We start from the raw sequence: 17,981 nt of genomic DNA on the forward strand, positions 1-17,981 counted from the left end.
ATAATAATATTATCACAGTGTTAAACGATAGATGGAGCAGCAGCTGAAATCTTTGGCCACATCTCAGCGCACTCCTTAGCAACCGGGCCAGTAATAGCAGAACCCTTCATTTCACCCTTGGGGTTCACAATAACACCAGCATTGTCCTCAAAATATATAAAGTATCCTTCCCTACGCCTCCAGGCCTTGCGCTGACGTACGATAACGGCGGTGTGAACCTTCTTCCTGAGGTCAGGCTTACCCTTCTTCACAGTAGCCAAAACCATATCACCAACAGCAGCTGATGGAAGCCTGTTGAGGCAAGCACCGATACCCTAAAACAAAGTGATTTTTGTTACTTAATAAAATAATGTGTATAGGCCATCAGAATCGGATTGTTCGGCTAAATGAAATCATCAAGAAATCAGGCCTATCATTGAAAATCATCACAAAACCCTTCGATATAACGGACGTTCTACCTACCTTGACAGCAATGATGTAAAGGTTCTTACCACCGCTGTTGTCACAGCAGTTGATAATGGCGCCCACCGGCAAACCAAGAGTTACGCGAAGTTTGTTGCCACCGGCACCTCCTCTTCCTATGGAAATGTATTATCAAACACCCAAGAACATACCTCTCTTCATTGTGTATACGTTTTAGCCGTCTACGTTTGACGCGTCTTTGGGGTGTAGTTCTATTGGATGCTATCCAAGACTATATTTGCCGATAAAGTAGAGTTTCTTGCCGAGAAACTCTTGTTAGATGAATATGTGAAGTCAGTATCAATTGGAAGGCCTTGAGTTTCCTAGTTTCAGGGCTACAGCTTCTGGGGTGCCTTGGAGCTCGCCAACCGCCCGCCACTAGGAACCAAGAAGGATTCCATAAAGTTACAACGAATAATTAAGCAATAACATTAACATAATATCGTGAATCAACATACAGCCACTCAATGCCTATTGTGTTTGATTAAAGTTATATCTAGGGACATTTTTGACCATATGCACGCACAGTGGATATAGGTACAATTTGTAGCTTGACAGTTAATTATTTAACTGCCATCGCCTAATGTGTAACCTTAGGTCATGTCTGGTATGTGCTGTAATCATCAGTAGCGTAACAGTTAACTATAAGAAAACAATACTGGACATAACAATGAAATAGCTGTAGTCCGTAATTATAACACACTTATGCAGAGTAACTTGGTCAACAGGATACATCCTGGGATAGTATATATAAGAATTGTAGTCTATTTTGAAGCTAGATAACGGTGTATGTTCCTTTCTTTATAATGATTGTAGCCCCCATTTCACAGGCCATAGTTGCTCACAGTGGCGCACTTACCAGTCAAAATTACTCACTCTAACATTAATGGCGTTTAGATCACGTGGAATATCAGCTATATTTCGCAAATTTCTGGCATGTGAAGTATTTTAACAAACATTCATCACGTACCATAATGAGTGCCGTTGTTCCTGATTCACCTGTTTCTGGCATCGACACCAACCCAGTGGACATTGTAGACGATGATTGCGATCGTACCAATTTCATTTACAAAATAGTTGAAAGTGATGTGGCAGAAGGTCGTATAAAAAAAGTTATCACACGATTTCCTCCAGAGCCAAATGGGTTTTTGCACATTGGACACGCGAAATCAATTTGTCTAAACTTTGAATTGGCAAAGGCATTCGGAGGACGTACACACCTAAGGTTTGATGATACAAACCCTACGACGGAAGATATCATCTATATCGACTCCATCAAGAAGGATGTGCAATGGTTAGGTTACGATTGGGGTGAACACCTCTATTTCGCATCAGACTACTTCCAACAGTTATATGAATGGGCAGTGTTGCTAATTAAAAAGGGGCTAGCATATGTAGACGATCAAAGTGTCGAGGAAATACGTGAGACAAGGGGAAGCATTACAGAACCAGGAAAGGAATCACCATACCGTAACCGCAGCATCGAAGAAAATCTTGATCTCTTCGAAAAGATGCGAGCGGGAGAGTTCCCCGATGGTTATTGCTCGTTGCGCGCCAAGATAGACATGGCTTCCGGTAACATGAACATGCGTGACCCTATTCTTTACCGAATTATTCGTGCAACCCACGTTAATACAGGTGACCAGTGGATTATATATCCCATGTACGATTATGCCCACGGTCAATGTGATAGCCTTGAGAATATCAGCCACTCCATCTGTACGGTGGAGTTTGAGAATCATCGACCTTTGTACGACTGGTTCCAGGAGAAGCTGGAAATTCCTCCAACACGGCAGATTGAATATGCGCGACTTAACCTGACTTACTGTGTAATGAACAAACGGTTGTTAATACAATTAGTTAAACGAGGTTTGGTACGAGGCTGGGATGATCCACGTATGCCTACCATATCAGGTTTGAGAAGGCGCGGGTGCCCTGCAGCTGCAATTCGACGTTTCTGCCGCAAGGTTGGAGTTGCTAAACGTGAAAATTTGATACAAATTGAGCTATTAGAAGATTGTATGCGGGAGGTTATGAATGAGAATGCCGTACGACTATTTGCGGTTATAGACCCTCTGCTGGTTGAAATTGAAAATTTACCGGAGGACTTCGAAGAAGTTGTTGAAGTGGATGGTGCAGAGGGAAATCGCCGTCTTACCTTTGGTAAACGCTTTTACGTTGACCGCAAAGATTTCATGGAAGAACCTTCGACAGGTTTCCACCGATTGTTCGTAGGCAACGAAGTTAGGCTACGTCATTGCTACTGGATCAAGTGCATTAATTTTGTTAAAAACAATGACAAGGTTGAAAAGCTAATATGCACATACGATCCTAGCACTAAAGGTGGAGCGGCGCCACCCGATGGACGCAAAGTAAAGGCTACCATCCATTGGTTAAATGAAAAGGATTCAAAGCCTGCCGAAATAAGGTGGTATTCACGCCTTTTCACCAAGCCAGATCCCAAAGAAGGAGTTGTAGAGAAAGATGATTGGATCAAGAACTTTAACCAAAATTCAATGCACATTTACGAGCATAGTCTATGTGAACGAGCCGCAGCCGATTTGGAAGTAGGTGAACCCATACACTTCGAGCGACATGGTTACTTCACTAAGGACCCTGATTCCACCGATTCTCACACTGTATTCAACCTTACAGTAGGAATACCAGATAAGTTCGAAGTAGACAGCATGAAAAAGGAACATAAGGAGCGCGAGCGTCAGCGCCGCCTAGAGGCAGCCGCTAGACGCATGAAGCATGCTTCATAACTGAAAATATCTTTTAAATATATTATGTTTTGATATTTAGTGCAATGCCGTTGTATTGGTGCATAAATAAGTGTATATCTCGTGAAAGCTAACGGTGTGTATATGCATATGGTGCGGTAAGAACGCCCATAGCCAGTCAAGTGGATTCAATTACACAGTATACGTCAATGTATGAATCACAGCTGCCGCCACGTACAACGTGGTACGGCAAACTAGTGTTGCTCCACTACATCTCATCGCTGTGTATATGGCTAAGCGTGGAGCTATTGTTGCTGACGTATTTTCTAAGACTAGAAAAAGGAAAATGGCCATCCATAACAACTATTGCAAACACTAACCCATCTGAATTTTGGAATTACATTCGACCCTTCTTCCAATGCGGACTGATTGCACAGTGTCTAACGGCTGTGTACGCTTTTTTCGGTAAGTCACACAATACTAACCGCTAGAGTCAACACAGATGGCCAAGTAAAAGGTGCACTTTGCCTTTTGGCACTGGAACAATGCATTCGAGTAGTTGCGGTTTACTTTACCGCCCTACCACTGCTCAAAGGAGCTGTGTCCCTTAGAGCATTACTAATAGTAGTTAGTGGATGGACACTCCTAAGTATTCTAAGATGTCTTGATGCTTTATATGCTCGTAAAGGGTCTAGACATGGCATTTTAGAATGGATTTCTCATAAAGGTAAGTCTGATTTGTCGAGTGTCATTATGTCTAGTGTTTCTATTGCTCTACCCACTCATTGCATTCGAAGAGCTTTTCTTGCTTCGCACATCAGCAACCCTACTCCAAACTAACCCACTAGCTAGGGAATTTCCTAGCAGGATGCCAAACATATACAACTTCGAGATCGATGTTTATCTTATATACAACGTGCTGCCATTTGTGATGGTGCCGTCCGCACTCATTTTCTACTGTCTAAAATTGCGTAATCGCAAACTGAAAGATCTCTAATATTTTAAATATCGCGACATTAATAATAAAATGCATGTTGTCGTGAAAGTGTAAAATACGCTCTGTATAGAGGGAACGCTAGATGCATGTGAACTACACTGCTTTCATCCATCGAAATTGGTCAATGACATCGTAATCAACGTCTGTCAACGGTTCGTCGTCAAGGTTTGCAGCATCTTTAACCGACGCGGAGTGAACACCCTCAGGGCTATTCAAAAACCATTCGAAACCTTCTACATTCTGCTCATTCGGGTCGGTAATCAACAAATCGTCACTCCCTTCCTTACCATCACACTCCTCCGGTAAAAGACGACGAAGATCATCAAGAACCTTGTCAAGGTTATGAGGCTCGGCATACCCAAATATGTGGTTTGTAAACGCATCCAAACTGTCCTCTCGCATATCAAAAGAATCTGAACGCTTCACACATGGCACACAATTGTCAAATTCAGAATCGTTAGCCGTCAAGTCATTGTCAGTGGTAACCTTGTTTATCTTTAAATCATAGACCTTCAAAGTATCAGGATCGTGAGATACTTCAGGTAAAATGGGACCGGTCTTCAAATCCAACGATACATCAGAGACAGTGGAACTCTGACGAGTGCTTGCATCCTTTACAGGGTCATAGCAAGGCATAACGAAAAACTTGATGCCGTCAAATTCCATAACGTCATCCGTTTCAAGAATAGGCATACCGTTTTTACCTATTACAAAACCACGCTTACGAAGGAATTCACACATATCTGGATCTAATGGAAGCGGTAAATCAACCCTGATGATCTCTTCACGATTGACATAGGAACCAGATAAGGTCTCAACTTTAGTGTCACCTGTACAGATAGCCTGCATCGCAGATCGCCAATTGAACACCTTCTTGACCACACCAGCACGCTTTGTGGATTCCATTAACATGACAGCATTGTTGTATGCGATGCCCTCGTGCTCGAGGAACTCCAGGGCCTCTTGTTCCGTGGAAGGCATTGCACAACCAGACTTCCTTTTGGCAAAATGTTGCGCAAGATCTATGATTCCAACAGCTGGTATTCGCATGTTATTCAACATTTCAGCAACATCCATTTCCTTTTGTGGCTGATAGCTGTTGGTTGTACTACATGATGATTCAGAGCGAGGCAAGTTAGCTAGGGAACGGGGCTTGGATTTCTCAACCATAGCTTTGATGGTACTTGCGTACTGCTTGTTTGGCACTGCATTTTGAAAGTAATTGCAAAGTCGTTTAACGTGGCCCTTCAATACAACGCTGAGTTCCTTTTCATCGTAACATTTGTAACTCGCAGATAAACGACTGGGCGCATCATCTGCAAATTTATTAGAGGGTGGATCGCATTTTCCTGTGCCCTTTTTGCGGCGCATAAATATAGAAAGACACATTTTATCTAGTGAAGTACATACAGCAATAGAAGTGTAGATGGCATATGACCACGCCCAACTAATACGCAGGGTAAAGTAACTCGATATGTAAATCACGCAAATTGACAACTATACGGCATCATATAAAGGGCCTGGAAGCCCTAAGGTCTATTTCTAAGTGATATACCAATGAATCACCACCGGCCAACATAACATAAATTACCTGGCCACTGATCAATACCAAACCAACCCATTTAAATACACCGCACTCATATAATAACTGGTAGATAACATAACACACCAATGTGTAGCCATACAACACATACCTGTATTCGATTGGACTACGTGATTCGGGATGTGTGGAACATGACCTTGAAGTGAAGCGTTATATGCTCGCTGTGCAGTTAAAAAATCACGATTATGATGCTTCCCTTGAGTCAAATAGTAATCGTGAAATGACTTAAACCTGGGAGGTGGAGCTTCCTTTTTAATAGGAGGGAACTCCCTGTTGACGAGTCCAGGGTGCTTAGGAGTGGTCGGTGTTTTTGAGATTCTTCTAAGTCCATTCCGTTTTGCAATCAACTCATCCGACTCCATCGCGTTTTAATCATATAGCCACATAACCGGATCTCAATGATTCATAACCAACAGGTCAGAGCCACCGAGATGTGTAGAGGTGCTAATGTTACCCGGACGTTTTGCGCTTTGAAATCAACCTTAAAATACTTTTGAAGATTAATGAAGACCAGTGTGTAGAATAATATTGTGGAGTGTGGCCCCTCGCACGTGCACGTCACGCTGCACTCCTCACTAAGCGCGACATATGGCAAATCACGGAAAGACGAATTGGACATAAGGGTCATCAATTGAAGTCTCCTTTAAATTAGCCTTGCGTAATTGCCGCTGATATTCTGACAAATCGCCGCGAAATGGCAGAGGCAGCATGTCCCTCTGACCCTTTGGGAATACCCTTTCAAAGTTGTCGTATGATTTGGCAATGGATGGCTGCAAAAGAGAATCTATATCATCAAACCACGGGTGCCTAAGCCCTTGCGCAGCAGTGATGCGCTTTTCAGGAACGAATTGCAACATGTTATAGAATAAATCAAGACCCGTTTCGCTGATAAGCTGCCGACCAAAGTGATCTGTAAACATCTTCCTCAGAGATGCCCTACCATCCCGCTCAATCTTTGGCATGCTGTCCGTTAGATGCTTTAAATGCCTAGCGAAATCAGGCATCTCATCCAGATTAGGCGCTCCAACGGTGCACATTATACGCATGAGGACACTGAACTCAGTCCTGGCACGGAACATAGGCTTCCCAAGTAAGCATTCTCCCACACTAGCAGCAGTGGACCATATGTCAACCGCCGTGGTGTACTTGCAGTCACCCAGTAATAACTCCGGTGGTCGGTATAGCAATGTCACAACCTCTTCAGTCATAGTAGTGAGGTATCGTGCAGGTATTATAGTGGACAATCCCAAGTCACCTATCTTAACTTGCCTACGTAAAAATGAATGAGACAATAGCTACGCTTACCATTCACATGGTGAACTAAGCGCTTCATGAGTGTTGATAAGCCCGTTAGATTTCTTTATTAGAATGTTTTGTGGTTTGATGTCCCTATGAATAATGCGATTTGAATGTATGTAGGCCAATCCTTGTAACATTTGGTACATGATGACCTTGACAATGTCCTCGTGAAGGCCAGGAAGTGGAATACGCTCACTCCTAATGGAAGTCCCAGATAGACCATCTGGGCGCACTTCTTCCTTACGCTTCTTAAGGTATAGAGTTGACCATTGATTTATAATATCCTGGATATTGTACTCTCCTTCGGTATGATCACTCGTACTACTAAATAGATCCACTTCATGCGATTTATACTTGAGGGATAACTCCTTAACAAAGTGGTTAAGATCCATATCACACAACTCAAATATTAAGTAAAAGGCAATACATTTGCGCTTGTTTTCTTTACGATCCGATTTGGAGGAATTGCGCGGAACTACAGTCTCCATAGCAGAGCAAAAATCATACAGTCTTACGATATTGGCATGTGGACGCCTCAGCGCCCTGAGGGCGTGCAACTCCTTTATAATGTTCTGATCTAAACCAAAAATTTTTTCAATAGGAGATGGTGCCTGCTGTATACGTTTTACCGCAAACTTTTTTGTGCGGTCTGCACGTAAGTGGCACAGAAAGACATCGCCATAAACACCTTGGCCAAGCCGCTTGTCAAACGACAACACATCAGTGATACTGCGTACTCCATTACTCTCAGAGTATCCAAAGTAACTTGAACCCCTGAAGTCAAACCTAGTTGAGCTTTCAGCTTCTTTCGCTAATTCATCATCATAAGTGGTCAAATCGTCAAGTTCCATATCGCCCAAAAGGTCACATCCTCGAACACTAGCCCTTCTAGGTGCCTGAGCCAAACCTTCCATGCAATGGTCTATATTTGCAGCGTTATTATCGGTACCCATTAGGCCATCGTCCCTTATTGATCTGTTAGAAAGCCGACTGTTATAACCCGGAAGATTGTTTGGCCCTTCCACAAAGAAATTGCCTTTGCCACTAGTCTTTCTACCGTTCTCCACATCTTTACGAAGTTCCCTGGTGGGATCACCCCTATCGTGAGTATACGTACACCCTAACAAGTTCATATCGCCGCTGAAGGGTACACCCCAACTGTGCTTCGCCTAAGCACACATATTAATTCCTATTATCATTTAGAGAAGTTGGGATAAATATAAACCAGTTTTTATCAACTACAACGCTGCTAACCTGTGTGTGACGGCATACCTAGTACATGCTTGCGCCAACCGATCCCCATCCATATGTCAAAGATGTTCTATTCCAGGACAAAAAATGTCACGGAATCCACGTGAAAAGGTGCTTCTGCTTGGAAAGCTCCTGGTGTTCGAGGGAATAGACAGGTGTGTGAATGTCTACTGGAAGTATACATACTTTCAGGTCGGGGAAGTCAACACAAGTGAAGTTACTCTCACAGAAGCTAACCGATAAAGGAATCGACCACAAACTTCTAAAATTCCCTTGTATGTGTTACGTTTAAACGGTCATACGGTGTAGGTTATGAGACAGAATGCGGTAAAATGTTAGCAACACACCTAGCCTCTCATGGCGCTGTCCGTTCTCGACGATGTATACACCTTCTTTTCTCCGCAAATAGATGGGAGATGATGTAAGTATGAATATAAACTGTATATATCATCGTAGGAAGGAAATTGTCGCTACATTGGTTTCTGGCACACATATCATTGTAGACAGATATGCTTTTTCTGGAGTTGCCTACTCCGTTGGAGCCGAGGTAACATAAACATAACCGTTTAGTCATCTGTCATTAGAATCTGTCATATGAGTGGTGCATTACAGCTGATGATGGGTTGTTAAGTCCAGATCTAGTGGTTTATCTCGACAATCCAGCGGCTGTAAGCGCCGCACGTAGCAATTTCGGTAGGTCCGCTCTTTTATATAGAATTGCTAATATTTATAGGCGATGAAAGATATGAGCAGGAAGGCAAATTGGAAGCAGTACGCCGAGTGTATGAAGAGTTTAGCTCTCTACCATATTGGCATAAGTACGATGCTACGCTGCCACAAGAGGTATGCAACCGAACTATTTATACCATATAAACACAGGTATTATCTAAAGCCATATATGAGAGGGTCGCAAGCGTGTTGCAGTCTGAACCGCGACGTCTCCATGATGCTGAACTACATTTGCCCAAGGATGTAACCATTGAAACAAATAAAGATGTTCATCTCGTCCCACCATTTTAATTATATATGCGTCGATTGCACTCATGCATATATGCAAAAGCGTTTGTCTCTTTGGGGAGGTTGTCTAATAAGGAACCTTCCCTGATTGTCACATTTCAAAGTTGATGTATGGCACTGCCTGGATCGGGACACATCATAATGGTGATTGATTTCGTCGATTCTGCACCAAGCTATCTCCAATATATTGTATCATGTCACAATATTCACCAGCAGAAACTGACTGATATGGAGGAGATCATTACACGCTTTTGGATACATCGCCATGACGACTATTGCTCACCGAAACGGTCTTATTTTCAACACATTGTTAATATGAAACTCACATCTAGTCTCTTGTGTGTATATACAACGCATTAAATGCCAAAAGTGCTAAAAACCGTGAAAATGTGGAATTGTGAGGGTTAGCTTTACAGCTGCACATCAGGATTCTACATACATGGTGATTGTGGTTAAAGAGGCAGGTCACGATCTACAAATATAGATCTTTGGTCTCATATATTTTAATATAATACGTATGCCATGATGTGAATCAATTTGTATGATGCATATGTGAATTATAAGTAGGTGTAGCACATGATCAACCAATATGAAACGACGGTGAGTGTCTAACAAGGAATATCAATCAACAAGTATTAATCTCATTGGGGAAATCATCAGCGATAAGTTTAAAAGGACGGAGTTATCAATAACTGCTTTCTAACAACGATGGTTATTCATGATCCTGCAAACACACATGTTCTTCAACAATCAGTACCATATTACGTGCTCGCAGACACGTAGTAGGTTTACACAGGTTTGCGCAGAGAATCGCAATGATATTCAAGAGATGGTCACGCAAAGGGGATACCCCTGGTACCTTCAGGAAGTTATATTATTACGATGACCTGCATCCGCTAAGATACTTGTGTATGTCATGGGTATATGGATGGGTAGATTATATTGCTAAAGGTAAATGTGACCTGGAATCCCTTCATCCACTACCCAAAGCTGACCGACTTTCCGAATGGCAACAAACATTCTCCAAATACATCAGCGATGGTGTTTTGCAATTGGAGCTCACCGAGTCCAGAGCTTCGGAGTCAACATCGAAGGGCCAGAAAAATAGTTGCAATCACACCATCTTTTTGAGAGCAATGGTTCTAACATTTTGGCGCCGTGGGTTGTTAACGTTGCTTGGTAGCGTCTGCGTAAGTATAATCAGTATGACTACAGCTATTCTCTTGAAGTATCTGTTTGATATTCTTTCCTCTGATTCCGAAATGCACACGCGGTCCCTTGGGAAGATTGCTGCTATTGTGATGGTAGTGGTTCTGGTTGAATCCTTACACTCTACTCTGGACCAGCATGTACAATTGTACGTCAGCAGGTTGCAAATATGCATGGAAGCTTCCATAGCTATCACATTGTTTCAACATGGATTGTGTTACCGTAGAAACTATTCTCTGACACTTAAATCGCGTGATAATATGGAGTCGTGCAATCGTGTGTTGCATTACAATGATGGCTTTGAAAACAAATGCTCAAGGAATTCACTGTCCTGTCCTGCTCAACGTCATCAAAACCGTGAACTGCCCCCAAGCATGTATACTCACATGGTTCTGGATGCTACTGCCATAACATTAGCTGTGGATTCTGTCATATCTCTGGTGAAATTTTTATGCAGTTTTATTTCTGGCGTGGCATTTGTAAAGGCGGTAATGGATTTCCCTATTCTGCTGCCTACGATTACCATAGTTATTGCCGTCGTTTCTATGATATTCATAGAGTTGATAAATGGATCTCTGCGAAATTATTCGCTGGAATCAGTTGATTCACGTATAGCCGTCAGCTCTGATGTATTGGGAAATTTGGAACTGTGCACTGCCATGGGAGTGGATGATGTATGTTATCGCTCCATAGAATATAGCCGTCAAGACGAACTGTCGGTGCTAAGGATTAGTTTATTCTTACGGTTCCTATCTCGGAGTGTTGAACGTTCTGTAGGGATAGTTTTGTTTTGGGTTTTCGTGTTTGTTTTCAACAGGGAAGTAACAAGAGTAGAACCTGGAGGCGCATTGAAATTTCAATTGAGTGAACTTATCTCACTGATTTTCATTATAACTAACATCGTGGTGTCATGTAAACATCTGCCAAGAGCTTTTCGCCAATTCATCGAGTCTGCCACTTCCTATGGTCGCGTAGAATCATTTTTACGCAACTGTTCACCAAATTTTTATCTGGACATAAGCTTGGACGAAAATGATACTGAACGGGTTGGTCAACAAACTGTACCTAGCGAAATGTCAGCTGATACATTGGTTTACTTCAAAGATGTATCTTTCAGTTATTATTCAACACGGAAACAATTGTTGGATGAAGCAAGCCCCAATACGATGCCTTTGCTGAAGTCACTGAACTTTATACTAAAACGCAAAGATATTTGCATAATAACTGGTAACCAAGGCAGCGGCAAAACTAGTTTTATTAAATCGATCCTTGGGGAAATGACCTTGGTTTCTGGTAGTATGGCAGTGGCACCCTTGTCCACTGGTATGCCCATTTTTTACAGCTCACAAGATATATGGCTACCAAGAGGGACTATTCGATCTGTTATCACCTTTGGCTACACCTTTGACGAAGAAGTTTATAATCAAGTGTTACGCAGTGTCGAACTTGAATCAGATATACAATCTTGGCCAGACGGAGATTCACGTGTCATTTCTGAGCAAGGTTACTCACTGAGTGGTGGGCAACGTGTTAGAGTGGGTCTGGCTAGGGCCCTTTATGCATATATGATATTCAGCAAAGCTAATGAACAACTGGAGAACCGTTGTTGCTTCCTTATGTGCCTAGATGAACCATTAGAAGGACTAGATATGGTCGTTTGCCAAACCATTATATACAGACTATTCAATAGAATAGATGGATTATTGGTACGTGATGATGTTGCTGTGGTCATGTCCATATCAAACATGTCGCTTGATATTGGTATGCTACGCGATTCGCCTAAATCCTTAGTAAAGATGGGCATTTATGTTATTGAAGACAATCAGCTGAGAGAGCTTGAGGCAATTGGTTATGAGCGCAATCCAGTAGAAAATAAAACGAATTCCATTTCAGATCTACCCAAAGAAACTAACGCCTATCATTCATTTAATAGAATGTCTCAAAGGTTAAGTTGTGGCACATTACTATCATTAAAAATGAATGACCCTGTGAGCCCAAACGATCTCGGCAACATGGATGACGCTCAATCGAATAGTCAGGAATGTGATAATACGACATTTTCCTACACGTGGAGCGCTTATAGAGTGTACTTAAATGCAGTGAGTCATTTGTTATTCACGGTTCTGATGATATTTCTTGGATTAAGCAATGTCATGGTTAACTTGAAACTTTTGGTGACTGCCAGATGGGTAGATGGTATGCGTCGTGTAAAATCATCTGAGAGTATAGCAGCCCTAATGTCACATCACCAAATACATTACTTCTGGATCACATTGTTGACTTTGTCGTCGCTTGTGTGCTTTGTTATATTGATTTTTTCGGTAGTCACCACAAGCTTGAAAGGTTCCAGGTGTATTCATACATTCGCAATTAAGTCTATTTTTCAAAGAACATTTGGGGAATTTGAATTCAAAGAACGTATAGGTTCTTTAATGACATTCCTCACAAGTGATATTCATATAATTGACGAGATGATTGCCAGCTACCTATATGAATCTACTTTCTCTCTCCTTGCGTTCTTGATTAAGTTAGCAAGCTTATTCTACATTGTACCTGTCGCTGTTCCAGTGCCATTGGTAACCTTCTTAGTATTGTACTTCTGTGTTCATCGCAAAGTTTTGCGTTCGGCAAAGATTTTGCAACGCTTGATGTTGGATGCAAATAGCAATGTCAATAGCGTATATAACGAGGTGATCTCAGGGTCTTCAATATATCGCAGCTTTTGCAAAGAAAGAATGTGGCTAAATGATGTACGGTTACGATCGGAAGAATACTACCGTACACTGTTTTTGAAGGCAGCTTATACGACATGGGTATCCTTAATAACAAGGCTCAGTGTATCGGTGATGATTGCCATTTTCATAGCGATACCTATATTGCGTTCTTATTTGGGCCATACTGAATTAAATGTAGCACACCTGGGAGTGGGAATGTCAATGTGTCTGGGCTTCGGTCATAGTTTACAGTGGTTGATCATCAATTATGCCCATTTAGAGAAGTACATGTGTTCTGTAAGACGATTTGAGGATTTCTTTTTGAAAGAAGGCGTATCATTGAAGCAGAAATTTGAAAGCATGGATGAATCTATCATATCAGGCTCCAGATCGCCTGACAGCTCAAATATCAGACAAATTGGCAATGAAATTGGAGCTGGCCATTCAAATGGTATTCAATATTCAGAAATTGATAAATCAGATCCTTCTGTTACACTCGAGATAAACGAAATACAAAATGTTATTTATGACGATGCTGAAGTAATGGAACAATTGCTTCATAGACGACGGATGGAATATCGTCTTTTCCAGTTTCGACGTTACACTTCAGTATATGGATGGTTCTTATATAAACCTAGAATAGATATGTTAGATGCTTCGCCTTATCTGTCACCGAACACCACTTTGGAATTGCGTGGTGTCGCCGTGGTTGCCGACTCATCGGATGATTCCATTAATAAAGTATATCGGTTAAAGCCCATAAGTTCTGGCGCGGTTAAAGGAGATGTTATCGGTATCATAGGCCGTACAGGTGCTGGCAAGAGCACATTGCTTAGTGTTATACAAAATGTAGTGCCCGGTAGATTAGGTTCCGTTATGTTAAATGGACACGATATAAACATGATTCCACGTCGTATATTGCGGCATTTGATTGGAGTATTGCCTCAATTGCCTTACATATTTAAAGGTTGGACTCTGAGACGTTTTGTCGATCCTCGTATGATGTACTGCGATGATGAAATCATGGATTCCATAGAACGTTGTGGATTGACAGACCTGGTCAACGTTTTTTCACGTTCGGAAATCTTAGATACCGTGCTAATATCTGACAACATTACTGCTCGTCGTAGACTCTTCCTGGCTGCACCGCTTGGGCCATTGACTTCTAATCCATGTGAACAGTGTACCTGTATTATTTTGAACCCAGAATCGTCAAACGATCGTCAGGTATTATTATCCTCATCACAGCAGCGCCAACTTATGTTTGCAAGGTTGGTGCTCTATCGTAATACATTCCGCATCCTTCTCATTGATGAACCTCCATGGACAAATAACGGTGCCCTAGATATAGAAGATATGCCATCGGCCATTGCATCTGAACAGTCAATAAACTCGCTAGTACGACGTTACTTCTCACATTGTATCACATTCATTGTGGCTCATGATCGTCATGCATTACAATGTTGTTCGAGACTGTGGTACGTACAAGATGGGCACGTTAGTGAAGATAAATCTGTTGAAGAACTCCTGAATGAACATTTCACTGATACCCCAAATATGTAGTACAACCTTTGAAATATATTATATAAGCGTACTCTGTTTAATTTGGTGTTGTGGACAGCGATAATAGTCCATCCATAATTGAACTATGTAAAAATCATAGGCCATCATCATAATAAAGATTTTGTTAGAATAACCCTAACATTCACCTATCCATTTTTGATGCTAAGACCACTACACGTTTCATTGTAATCAATGAAGAAGATAGGGTAGGATACATTTGTTGCAATATATTGGAACTATCATTGCGAAAGTTCTAACAGATTTAATATGAACAATAATATATCGATACCTCAGTGTTTGACCTTATCGATTGACTGTTATTACGTATAGTTTTATTTCATTGCCCAATTATAATGGCAAATATAATCGGTTTGACATACATAACTGACTGAGGATCTACCGTTGTTACTTCATCATTGTTTTTAAAACACATCAAGTATGAGGATGGGAATGACTCTGACGTGTAGGGGTATCCATTAATTATATAATAAACTGTCAACGGTTATTCATGGAGGAGGATGTATATCACGAAACTCTGTAATCTTTTAAATGAGTTATACTATAATCCAAAATAGAGAATGAGCAGTAGGATACTACAATAGTAGTGATACGATGCATCTACCACGAATGTGAACATAAATGTAACTCCACAGCCAACAAAATAAACATCAATGCAAACAAATTCTGTGATAGCACCCCCATCTCACTCAGTAAGTATTAATGTGCATTTACGACTCTAGGAATACGGAGCATATATAGCAGTCACCTGTGGCACCACAATAACCATGTCAAGCACTGACCAACATTTGGATGTTATTAATATTCACAGCATAATATTGTGGCTCCACAGTATACTATCAGGATTGTCTATAGACTGGAGCTGTGATGAACATAGCCACATCAATGGTCCTGGTGTATACCGATGTTATGGTGACATTGACGGGACCAAGGTTACAGTGATGTGAAACGTCTTGACAATGGACACTGTTTTGCTCAGACCTCAGTAGTGGCATCCGTTGTAACTCTGTAACAGTGTTAGATCACTCCAATGGCGCCATATAGGCTACATTAACAGTCATCAAATGTAAGGCTGTACGTCGGATGCTCAAGCGGTATAGGGTAACGTTTTGCTACATCGTCTACTATGGATTTAGGTTGCTGGTACGTTTGGAACAGAGTACCATAAGCAATACTGACTTTAACAGAAGTATTTCACCAGAGTAGCATATAACGCCAAAAGGCGCTTCATGGGACGGAATTGACATGAATGACCAACCGCTAAAATTATAATGTTCTTATGGTTGTGATTTCCATTGATTAACCGGCTATTACGTCACTAACCGTTTGGGAAACTGTGGAAGGATCTAGTTGTATGTGACTATAGTATGGAGGGTTAGAGACCATTGGACTTTGCATCGTCCAAGCTGGCATCACACTGCTGAAGTAGTGATTAATCAGCGCATTGTCGAATATAGACGACGATTGAATGATCCGTGATAACATGCAATGCATGAATCGTCCAATTCCCCAGGTGCATACCACCATATATTCATTATCAATTATTACACCATTTACCAACTGGATCCCTTAGGAAGATATTTGACTCACCTACAATTTTGTTAAGTATGGAAGTAGCAAGGCGTAGCAACGGCTTCCGTAAGGTTGCCAAGTGGATTGTCGGCGCAGTTGTTGTGGCAGGTGCTGCCAGTGGCAATGTCCTATGCAATGAGGTTTCGGAACCACAACAGGCTGAACTTGGTGAAGTGAACACTGAGGTTAATGTGAATGAAGAAATTAACACCGAGGTTAAAGATTCAAAGAGCGCTGATGTAAATGTTGCTCACGCCGACATTAAATCCAAAGACCATGGAAATGAATCCGGTAAAAATGTAGCTGCTATTGCTCAAGATGTGAAGATATCAAGAGAACCGGAGGCTGTAGGTTTTGTCAGCTCTCTTGGCAAAGAGTACACTAACAGAGAAATAGACAACCTTATAGACCGAACTGGTTTGACAGGTAAAAAAGGAGTAATCCGGCATATGTTAGGCGTCAGGAGGGCTGAATTATTACGTGAAATGAGGAAGTTCAACAGAATATTAGAATCTCTTCCAGAAGACATTGCTGTGAAAGCAGGCGCTTATGCAACCTATGATAAACTACCAGCTGATTTAGCTGAAAAAGTGAAATGGAGCCATCTGAATACTACTACCTTTGGCCTTTTGGAAAAGGTCCCTCAAAACCTAGCAGATGAAATGATGAAATGTGATATTTACGAAGGATTCCCAGGTACTTTGATCGATAAAATCAATGCATTTTTACATCCTGTCGATCCCTCTACTGTGATTAATGATAAAGAAAAAGATGGGAAGAGTGTTGATGGTACACCGGCCACACCGGGAAGTACTGAAGTTACAGAAGAAGCCGAAGAGAGAGAGGATGCCATAAAGGAGAGTGATGATAGTGTAAACGAGGGTAAGGAGTCCAAAGAAGAGGAATAATTGGTTGACAAAACTACGGAGTTAATACATAATACCTGAAAACAATGGAGATATTGAAAGTTACCAAGTAAACTTTAATCTAAACCATGGTACAAATTTTGGTAATTAATTGAAGAGGTCATGCCGTTTACTAATGGTAACAGTATTGAATGATAGTGTGGATTCCACAGCGCTAGAGACACGGCTCTCAACGAAGGAATAAAACAAGTGGTTCATTCCGATGTACATAATGTTGAGCGTATAATTTCTTATTGCATTGATCATGCATTTATACACATGTCTAGCGTTACACATTCCTTATAATATGTTGCAATATATACGATAAAACCGAGTTCATTTGCCAAATGTTATAAGAAAATGTATAACACGTAGACGCCTAACCCTCGAAATGCCGTTTAAATATAGTATGCCAAGGGTACATTGGCTTTTGTGTAGTCGAAGGTGGTAACAGTCATGCCAGGGACAACTATGGGACGTGAGTAAACAAACCTACAATAATGTGCAAAACACCATCCCAAGGCACCAATAGTGACTGATTTGGCCATATATGTGACCAATGTGTATCACATAATAAATAGGCTGCCGGCACCGAAAGGAGTTCCCGGGCGGTCCCCCACCCCAGTACTATCCCGGCCTAGCGCCGCT

At 41.5% G+C, this 17,981-nt stretch overlaps 8 protein-coding genes across 9 annotated transcripts; 5 read left to right on the top strand and 3 right to left on the bottom strand.

The window, feature by feature from the left end:
* Positions 1 to 13: 13 nt before the first annotated feature.
* Positions 14 to 779, bottom strand: BBOV_III006390 (ribosomal protein L14p/L23e family protein). The gene is made up of 3 exons (XM_001611718.2): positions 615 to 779; positions 463 to 578; positions 14 to 314 (listed from the first exon to the last, which is right to left on the bottom strand). Exons 1-3 carry the CDS (start codon positions 622 to 624, stop codon positions 21 to 23), a joined length of 420 nt encoding a protein of 139 aa, XP_001611768.1. The 5' UTR covers positions 625 to 779; the 3' UTR covers positions 14 to 20.
* Positions 780 to 1,318: 539 nt separating this feature from the next.
* Positions 1,319 to 3,243, top strand: BBOV_III006400 (putative glutamine--tRNA ligase). The gene has a single exon (XM_001611719.2). The coding sequence runs from the start codon at positions 1,437 to 1,439 to the stop codon at positions 3,225 to 3,227; it is 1,791 nt and encodes a 596-aa protein (XP_001611769.1). The 5' UTR covers positions 1,319 to 1,436; the 3' UTR covers positions 3,228 to 3,243.
* A 126-nt stretch (positions 3,244 to 3,369) lies between these two features.
* BBOV_III006410 (Protein tyrosine phosphatase-like family protein) lies at positions 3,370 to 4,203 on the top strand. Its single transcript, XM_001611720.2, has 3 exons — positions 3,370 to 3,650; positions 3,688 to 3,912; positions 3,947 to 4,203. The coding sequence occupies exons 1-3, from the start codon at positions 3,395 to 3,397 to the stop codon at positions 4,180 to 4,182; spliced, it is 717 nt and encodes a 238-aa protein (XP_001611770.1). The 5' UTR covers positions 3,370 to 3,394; the 3' UTR covers positions 4,183 to 4,203.
* Positions 4,204 to 4,233: 30 nt separating this feature from the next.
* BBOV_III006420 (uncharacterized protein) lies at positions 4,234 to 6,368 on the bottom strand (the record flags this gene model as incomplete). Of its 2 annotated transcripts, none has more annotated exons than XM_051767348.1 (2): positions 5,877 to 6,368; positions 4,234 to 5,531 (listed from the first exon to the last, which is right to left on the bottom strand). In XM_051767348.1, exons 1-2 carry the CDS (start codon positions 6,145 to 6,147, stop codon positions 4,276 to 4,278), a joined length of 1,527 nt encoding a protein of 508 aa, XP_051623788.1. In that variant the 5' UTR covers positions 6,148 to 6,368. The 2 variants fall into 2 exon arrangements, with proteins under 2 accessions (XP_051623788.1, XP_001611771.1); XM_001611721.1 differs by having other exon boundaries at positions 4,276 to 5,498; positions 5,877 to 6,290.
* Positions 6,357 to 8,329, bottom strand: BBOV_III006430 (protein kinase domain containing protein). Its single transcript, XM_001611722.2, has 2 exons — positions 7,091 to 8,329; positions 6,357 to 7,054 (listed from the first exon to the last, which is right to left on the bottom strand). Exons 1-2 carry the CDS (start codon positions 8,215 to 8,217, stop codon positions 6,382 to 6,384), a joined length of 1,800 nt encoding a protein of 599 aa, XP_001611772.1. The 5' UTR covers positions 8,218 to 8,329; the 3' UTR covers positions 6,357 to 6,381.
* A 59-nt stretch (positions 8,330 to 8,388) lies between these two features.
* BBOV_III006440 (putative thymidylate kinase) lies at positions 8,389 to 9,672 on the top strand. Its single transcript, XM_001611723.2, has 7 exons — positions 8,389 to 8,490; positions 8,528 to 8,610; positions 8,645 to 8,756; positions 8,792 to 8,882; positions 8,920 to 9,028; positions 9,069 to 9,178; positions 9,215 to 9,672. The coding sequence occupies exons 1-7, from the start codon at positions 8,423 to 8,425 to the stop codon at positions 9,353 to 9,355; spliced, it is 714 nt and encodes a 237-aa protein (XP_001611773.1). The 5' UTR covers positions 8,389 to 8,422; the 3' UTR covers positions 9,356 to 9,672.
* A 205-nt stretch (positions 9,673 to 9,877) lies between these two features.
* BBOV_III006450 (ABC transporter family protein) lies at positions 9,878 to 14,878 on the top strand. The gene has a single exon (XM_001611724.2). The coding sequence runs from the start codon at positions 10,168 to 10,170 to the stop codon at positions 14,836 to 14,838; it is 4,671 nt and encodes a 1,556-aa protein (XP_001611774.1). The 5' UTR covers positions 9,878 to 10,167; the 3' UTR covers positions 14,839 to 14,878.
* A 1,545-nt stretch (positions 14,879 to 16,423) lies between these two features.
* Positions 16,424 to 17,536, top strand: BBOV_III006460 (Spherical Body Protein 2 truncated copy 7 (SBP2)). The gene has a single exon (XM_001611725.2). It carries the CDS (start codon positions 16,464 to 16,466, stop codon positions 17,334 to 17,336), a length of 873 nt encoding a protein of 290 aa, XP_001611775.1. The 5' UTR covers positions 16,424 to 16,463; the 3' UTR covers positions 17,337 to 17,536.
* The last annotated feature ends 445 nt before the right edge of the window (positions 17,537 to 17,981 follow it).

The sequence above is a fragment of the Babesia bovis genome, chromosome 3 (genome assembly GCF_000165395.2).
Source record: "Babesia bovis T2Bo chromosome 3, whole genome shotgun sequence".
Taxonomy (NCBI): Eukaryota; Apicomplexa; class Aconoidasida; order Piroplasmida; family Babesiidae; genus Babesia; species Babesia bovis.

Bases quoted from the DNA above. Each gene is read 5' to 3' on its own strand.
- BBOV_III006450 (XM_001611724.2), top strand. From the start codon at position 10,168: ATGATATTCAAGAGATGGTCACGCAAAGGGGATACCCCTGGTACCTTC.
- BBOV_III006460 (XM_001611725.2), top strand. From the start codon at position 16,464: ATGGAAGTAGCAAGGCGTAGCAACGGCTTCCGTAAGGTTGCCAAGTGG.
- BBOV_III006390 (XM_001611718.2), bottom strand. The intron at 315-462 runs GTAGGTAGAACG...ACTTTGTTTTAG, and splicing joins TTTACATCATTGCTGTCAAG to GGTATCGGTGCTTGCCTCAA.
- BBOV_III006440 (XM_001611723.2), top strand. From the start codon at position 8,423: ATGTCACGGAATCCACGTGAAAAGGTGCTTCTGCTTGGAAAGCTCCTG. The intron at 9,029-9,068 runs GTAGGTCCGCTC...TAATATTTATAG, and splicing joins CGCCGCACGTAGCAATTTCG to GCGATGAAAGATATGAGCAG. The intron at 9,179-9,214 runs GTATGCAACCGA...ATATAAACACAG, and splicing joins ATGCTACGCTGCCACAAGAG to GTATTATCTAAAGCCATATA.
- BBOV_III006410 (XM_001611720.2), top strand. From the start codon at position 3,395: ATGTATGAATCACAGCTGCCGCCACGTACAACGTGGTACGGCAAACTA. The intron at 3,651-3,687 runs GTAAGTCACACA...GAGTCAACACAG, and splicing joins GGCTGTGTACGCTTTTTTCG to ATGGCCAAGTAAAAGGTGCA. The intron at 3,913-3,946 runs GTAAGTCTGATT...CATTATGTCTAG, and splicing joins AGAATGGATTTCTCATAAAG to TGTTTCTATTGCTCTACCCA.
- BBOV_III006430 (XM_001611722.2), bottom strand. From the start codon at position 8,217: ATGAACTTGTTAGGGTGTACGTATACTCACGATAGGGGTGATCCCACC. The intron at 7,055-7,090 runs GTAAGCGTAGCT...ATTTTTACGTAG, and splicing joins CTTAGTTCACCATGTGAATG to GCAAGTTAAGATAGGTGACT.
- BBOV_III006400 (XM_001611719.2), top strand. From the start codon at position 1,437: ATGAGTGCCGTTGTTCCTGATTCACCTGTTTCTGGCATCGACACCAAC.